Source organism: Glycine soja, chromosome 3, assembly GCF_004193775.1.
Source record: "Glycine soja cultivar W05 chromosome 3, ASM419377v2, whole genome shotgun sequence".
NCBI classification, from domain to species: Eukaryota; Viridiplantae; Streptophyta; class Magnoliopsida; order Fabales; family Fabaceae; genus Glycine; species Glycine soja.
This window is the reverse complement of record NC_041004.1, coordinates 34,434,228-34,441,910: the sequence shown is the minus strand read 5'-3', so window position 1 is coordinate 34,441,910 and position 7,683 is coordinate 34,434,228. Positions and strand designations below refer to the sequence as shown.

The following is a 7,683-nucleotide window of genomic DNA, read 5'->3' as shown; positions in this document are numbered from 1 at the left end:
AATTTGCTTGAGAAAAACTATATTACAAAAATATTAGTTAAATAAATTACTATTGAATGAAAATTATAAATTTCTTAATTATTAAATTTTAACTAATAATTTTTTAAATGCAAAATTTTCCGAAGGCCTAAAATATTCTAGACACGGCTCCGGTGTGTGTGTGCATACATGCGCATACGAATTCTCTTATTCAAATTATGATTACATTTAGAGGAAAAAAAGGTATAAACTGACAGTATAACCGATGTATTTTCGGCATGTTTAGCTATATTTTAAGTTTTCAAAGTTTTTCATTTCCTTTGATGTTGATGTATTGTCTTCTCCAAGCTGGAAGTGTTTCCAACACCTTCTATCTTGGGGGTATTAGAGATAAAATTAGTTTAGTTAGTTACAAGTTTAATTATATAAGACTCTTTTTTCTTCCTTCTATCTCTCATGGTCATGATGATGATTAATCAGCTTAATGAGAGATTTATTTTGATTTTAAAAAAAAAGAGTCACCAGCCACACCACTATCTCTCCAAACTTTTAGTTCATAAACTTTGAGAATTAAAAAAAATGAATTAAAAGAAATATGACATTAATCTTCAAAACTTATATTAGTGGTCTTAAATTGTTTCGTGAAGCAAACATAATCAAAGAAGTACTTACAAAAGAAATTAATGTTTTATTAGAAATATTAAATTATATTAAAAAAATATTTGTTTTTACATGTAATGTTTACATAATATTATTAATAATACTAATATTATTAATAATACTAGTAATTGTCGTCCTTCTAAAAAGAAAATATTTTTTTAAATTAACTTGAGAAAAAACATATTACAAAAATATTATTAAATAAATTACTATTGAATGAAAATTATAAATTTCTTAATTATTAAATTTTAACTAATAAATTTTTAAATGTAAAATTTTCCTAAGGCCTAAAATATTCTAGACACGCTCCTGTGTGTGAGTGTGCATGCATAGGCATACGTGCAGAAGTGTGCATGCATGTGAATATGAATTCTCTTATTCAAATTATGATTACATTTAGAGGAAAAAAGTTATAAAATGGTGTAGATCTTGAAGGATCTTGTAGAAGCACTCAAAATCCATACTCTAGATCTTAACTTTTCCTCTAGTAGTAAATATGTTGAAGACTAGATCTTGAACTTAGATTTGATATCAAAGATGCTCAAAGTTCAAATTGTTAATTTATGCACACGTTGTGTGAGAGGACTTTTACAAATTAATTTATTCATAAACTAATTTTAATTTCCGGAGATTTTTTTTTCTTTTTATTTTCATCTTATAATAATGCATGTGATTGGTTAAACAAGTTATTCATTCTTATTTGTACCCATTATTTCAAATAAAATAACTAACCTCTTATCATAAATTGCAGAAGAAAACCCGATATAGGATTAAAAAAAGGTTTTTAACAATTAAGATAGAATTTAGCATATATAACAAAAGGAGAAAAAAACATTCTCATGAATCCAATTGATTAGGCACAAAGAACACTTTTTGTCATGCTTTTCTAAGAACTTTTAAACCTAGTGATATATGACGGAAAAAAAAATAAGAATGAATTTCTATTTTAAAATAAAGAGATGTGATACAAACTCTCCAATTTTAAAATTGAGCTAATTGCGGTGTCTTGTGCCAAATATAGGATTTAGAGGGACTAATGGTAGTTCAGCATAAGAATCCTTTTCTTTAACTTCTTGAATCTGACCAATTTTTTTTTTGACAACTCCAAAATTAAAATTAAGGTGTCCTCCAACTTAATATTAAATATTGTACAAGTTGAGATTTGAATTGCCGGAAAGACCTTTTCAACGGTATAACAAAAGCACTTTAAACTCATTATAACACTCAACTGACTAATAGTAAGAAGTAAATCAAATGTATATACCTAACCTAGTTGAGTTCATACTTTTTTCATAAAAGTTGAAATTGCAAAAGAGCTTTGGTAAGATGATTCTTTGACCAAAGAGCCTAGTATATGGCAAAAGCTTCCTGCACTTGCAATACAATCTAGAATGTAATTTAGCTCAGGCACTTTAAACTTATTTGTTGAAAAATATTTTTTTTAATAAAATAAACAGTTTTCAATTATTTTAGTTTGTCTATATTATTTTTACTTAAAAATAATAATTTTCTGGTTATTTTAAGAAACAAATATTACCTGCTTATTAAATAAACACTTTTTCAAGAAGCACTTATTTTTAAATTCTTATTTTAAGTTTAAACAATGACCCATTATGAGGTGCAGGAAGCAACCGTCTTACATAAATGGTATGATTTATGGCAGTGTTCTGGTCTGAAACAGGACCCAAATTGCAAATAAACTTAAAGCCTTCCCACTGATCCAGAATAAATACCATGAGGAGTTCATACACTCCTTCCCACTGATCCAGAATAAATACCATAAGGAGTTCATACACTCAAAAATGAATCTACCGTCTTACATAAATGGTGTGATTTATGGCAAGTGTTCTGGTCTGAAACAGGTTAATTGTGGCCATGGATTAAATGAACAGTTCGACCCAAATTGCAAATAAACTTAAAGCCTTCCCACTGATCCAGAATAAATACCATGAGGAATTCATACGCTCAAAACTGAATCTCATGATTTAAACATTCAGCCTATAGGAAGAAACATTGACCCGTGTCAAGGAGGAATATCAATGCAATTAAACTATTTATATAGAAAATCGCCAATTAAAAATTATTAACGACTGAACAAGTGTCAACTGGCCCCAGTTATGATGTTGAACTCCTTGGCAATCTAGAACTGTCACACTACTATCAACTATTATATTCCCCCAATAAAATGAATTTAATTTGAGAATATATTTTGAAGGATTTACGTTTACCCCAAAGCTAGGAACCAAATAGTACAGGAGGTATGAAACTGGGATATGCAATCGTTATTGCGCGCCTTGTACCAAAACATTTAATTTTCATATATTACAACAAAAAACAGACTTTAGAAATCTGCCAAGACTAAATAACGTTACCAGCCAAAACCTAAAGGGTAAATTTATCACGCAGTTATAACTGCATTATGCAAACAAAAGATAAAAACCATGCAGAAATTATAGAACCTCTACTACCATAAATTGCACTACTGTTGAGCACATTGCACTCGTTGACCAGATGGCTCATCATCATCTTCATCATATGCCTCGCGATATTGCTGTTGCTGCTTTCGTCTCATCTCCTCCTTAAAGTTGACATCATGCAAAGTGGTCTCCTCACAATCATCCAGCTCCATGTCTGACACATGCTTGCTGCTCTTTTGAGGTAACACCTTTTCCAGTAACTGGCATTGGTCAGGGGAAAGAAACCCTGAGTCTGGGAAATCAACATTAAACTGGATGTAAAGGCGACCCTTCATGAATGGCCTATTGTGTTGTGGCATTCCCTCATCATTTATTGCTTTATATTGACCTGCATAGCAAAATTAAAATTCATAAATCATAAAATTGAATAGAGTGGTCGAATGAAATTCCAGTCATGCATACTCCCAATATTCTTAAGTATTACCTGGTTTGATGACTTCCCCAGGGTTTGATTTGATCAATAGTTGCCTACCATCAAGATGTTTGACAGCAAACTGGAAGCCACAGAGTGCCTCGGTTAAGCTGAGATTGTGATCAATATAGAGGTCATCCTGCTCCCTTCTGAACTTTGGGTGATCCTTTACTTGCAATACAAAAACAATGTCTCCTGTGATTGTGTCAGGCTGCAACAAGTACATATGCATTTAATTAAGAAGGCCAAAATTATCAACTTCCAAGCAATCCTTACAAAGTATTAAGACAAATGACATACATACTATAAACCACTTACAGCTTCATCAGCTTGTCCTTCAAAAACAATCTTCTGACCCTGCTGCATGCCCTTCTCAACATGCACTTCCAGCACCTTCTTTTCCTGGGAAACCTTGTTTCCTTTGCACAGAGGACATTTATCTCTCTCGTTAATGACCTCACCTGCATCAATGAAAGGTGAGCTGGAGGAAACATCATAAAGCAACCAAACAAAATATGGAAAATAAAGTTTCCATTACCAGATCCTCTGCAGTCAGGACAGACATGTTGCATTTGTTGAATCATGCCTAGTCCAATCTGCCTTCTTGTAATTTTCATACCAGTGCCTTTGCATCCAAAACACCTACCAGCAGTTCCACTTTTTGAACCTTTCCTGATTTATCAAAAATTGCATGTCAAACCATTGTTATAGCTGATTAGTTGTTAAATTCTGACAATAAATATATCCAAATAATAAATTCTACAAACAAAACCATCAAAATTGAATAAGACTGACATGAACTAACATTCCTAAGCATAAGTCACTGGTATTATGGGAACTGTCTTTCACAAACTTTTCATTTTCCCCAAGTGTTAATCATATGATGACTCAAAAAATTAATAGCATAGCTTATCATATCCAGCTATTTGCGGCTCACACAATTCTGACTTGGATTAGACAAACAATAGAAGGTGTCATCTGAGCAGAACAATAGGAATCAATGTGTAAAAAATCCTGTAGTTTAGGCCTCTGCTTATTTCAATATTAATTCCATGCACCATACAGTTATCAATACCAAATAGTGGCTCAGACAGGCCAATCCCAACACACTAATGGTATAGCAGGTAACAAGATGGCTGCTATTCTAAAATTTTGAGATACAAATTAAATAATATGAAACTTTATTTTTCTATTGAAATACAAAATCCAAATATACCCCATTTATTGAATGTTCAACTTCAACCTCAAACATACTGGGGTAAAGTGATGCCCATGATTTTATGGAATGGCAGTCCAATTTACAGTGCAACACAATCGCTCTGCAACAGGCCACAGAAATGGCCAGACACCATAACACAATGCCACTATAGCAGCAAAATCACACCCTACTGACAACTATACCATGCACATATACTTAGATCTACATGTATATCTCCACATTCCTCTTTTTCAGTGAAACCACATCCTTAGGGCCACTCCATCAGTCCATCCTCCATTTCGGATTCCATGTATACAGCATCAGAAATTAAAAATATTATGAATTCAATAAAAATAGCATCAAAATAAACACTATATTTTTAGAAAATGTAAGGCAGCAGATTATATTCACCAGACTTCCAAATACAAACATGTATATCCTACAACTAAATATAAAACAACACAAGGCACAATACATATTTTGGAAAAGTTAAAGTAATCGGATTAAAGGCTAAACCTCTCTAAAAAAAATTAGACGTACAAAAAATATAAACATAAATAGAAGTCCATACCCTTTACATTTTGGGCATAATATGTTTCTAGAAAGAGATAGTTTCTTTGTTGTGCCATTATAAACGTCCTCCAAGGAAACCTTTAAAGAATGCACCACATCTTCACCATGCTTCTGTCTTCTACCTCGGGAACTACCACCACCTAAGAGGCGATAATAATAGTGAGTTGATCAATATTGCAAGATTCACAAATTTAAATGAAGTAACATAAATGTAAAAGTGAACATCTCACCACCAAAGCTTGCTCCTCCAAAAAATGATTCAAATATATCAAATGGATTATGAAACGAGCCTCCTCCCCCCATCCCTTCTTTAAGGGCATCTTCACCATACTGGTCATACAGTTCTTTCTTCTCAGGATCACTTAAAACTTCATATGCTTGACCTAACTCCTTAAACTGATATATGAATCAGATGTTTAGTATTAAAACAGAAAAAAGCAAGAGCTTAGAGAAAACTTGGCAGTTCCTCAACATAAAAAGTTAGCAAGTGAATAACATCTTTTATATAAATGAGAAGACTTAAAACACAAAAATATAGCATGCCCAAGTCATCTTCAGGCAACATTAATATCAAATCTCTTTACATATACTCACTTTACTAATATAAAATATTTATAATCAAATTATATGGTCAAGTTGTGAATGCTGATCCTAATAGAATAGCAGGGCATTTGCATATGATAATCAAAATGCAGTGCAGTTAAGTAAAAACTGTGAGTCTTACCTTTTCAGGATCTCCTCCCTTATCTGGATGGTTCTTCATAGCCGCCTTTCTATAGGCCTTCTTGATTTCATCTTCACTGGCATTTTTGGAAATCCCGAGAATATCATAATATTTGGAGTTATCACTCCTCCTTGGTCCACCACGCCCAAACATGACAGCGGCACCTCAAAAATGCACTACACAAGAGAAGGAGGAATTTTAAATTTTAAGAGAGAAAATAGTTACCACCTCAGTGCGTGGCAGGGGGGGGAATTTCAATTCATTAGCTTTGCATAATTTAACATTTACAATAGAATCCATCTCAATCAGTAAACATATCCCCACCACCTCAGAACAACACTAATACACTGAAAGCATGGTCACCCCACGACCATAAAATCCATAGTAAAAACCACAACTACATAGGCATCGCCATGCATGGTTAAATCATGCAAGACACATTATAATGTTCACAATTTTACATAAACTATTTTCACACAACAAAACCTTTCCATGTTAGAATCATAATCATTAAACTCAAAACCAAAATCGCAGTCTCTGGCCACCACAAGTGGAATCTAAATTGCCTTCTTAAATTAACATCATCTGCACTGTTATATATATATATACGTATGTGTGTGTGTGCTAATACAATCCAAAATCCCACAAACACACGATCAAGTGATAGCACTTATTTCTTGGCCGTAAACAAAGGACACAACTTGCCTTTTCAAAATTAATATATTTTTTATCTAAATTTTCCATACCCAATCACAAAAACCCAAAATCCAGCTCACAAGAACTTCAAAACAAAAAGATAATAAAAATAACCAAAATTTCAAGCAAAAATAGAAAAAAAAAATTGATCGAAAACCCAAGGCAATAACTGCAGAGAAAATTAAGTCCAAAAATTTCTCAAAAAAAAAACACTTTAAAAAATCGAAGATCGAATTTCGGATCTAAGAAACTCAGAGATCGAGAGCCCTAACGCAATTGAAAAAAGAAAAAGAAAAAGGGGGAACAGATCTGAGCCCTAGAAATCAACGATGAAAAAACTGAAGAGAAAGAAGAGCGTACCGAACGGCGTCGCAGCGGTGGCTCTTCTTTTTCTCCAAGGGAGGAAGAGAAACCCAAACCCTCGAAGAGAAAGAGAGAGAGAGAGGAATTTAGCTAGTTTTTAATTTAATTTATTTATCCTGTGTTGTGTTGTGTTGGGTTCAGGAAAGAGAAAGGGAATAGGAAAAGGTTTTTTGTGAGTAGCGGAATTGCTATTTGCACTTCGTGATGGGATCGGAAGAAGCAAATCAATAAGCAAACAGGGAGATGTTGGTACTGTGATTACTTATATTGTTTTTGTTTGCTTAGTAGCAAAGCACTTTGTTTCTATGACAAGGGCGCGTCTGTTTGGATTGGATGGTATAGGAACTCGCTGTTGGGTCATGCTTGGCTGCGCCTCTTCATATTTTTTTTAATAAGATTTTCATATCTAAAATATAAGTTATTTTTATATTATTACTTAATATTTTTTTAATTAAATATCTGAAAATTTTTTATTCTATGGAATGATGATGTGATAAATAGAATATGACATTATCATGTCTTCTTACTCATATTTCATTGTCACGTCACCATCTTTAATGATGTGTCAACGATTAGATTTGATGACGTGGCATTTAATCTG

General features: G+C 32.8%; 1 protein-coding gene across 1 annotated transcript; it reads right to left on the bottom strand.

Moving 5' to 3' along the window:
* Positions 1 to 2,898: 2,898 nt before the first annotated feature.
* Positions 2,899 to 7,405, bottom strand: LOC114406551 (dnaJ protein homolog 1-like). The gene is made up of 8 exons (XM_028369285.1): positions 7,080 to 7,405; positions 6,024 to 6,199; positions 5,530 to 5,695; positions 5,298 to 5,439; positions 4,067 to 4,200; positions 3,847 to 3,989; positions 3,541 to 3,739; positions 2,899 to 3,444 (listed from the first exon to the last, which is right to left on the bottom strand). The coding sequence occupies exons 2-8, from the start codon at positions 6,174 to 6,176 to the stop codon at positions 3,119 to 3,121; spliced, it is 1,263 nt and encodes a 420-aa protein (XP_028225086.1). The 5' UTR covers positions 6,177 to 6,199; positions 7,080 to 7,405; the 3' UTR covers positions 2,899 to 3,118.
* Between the last annotated feature and the right edge of the window lie 278 nt (positions 7,406 to 7,683).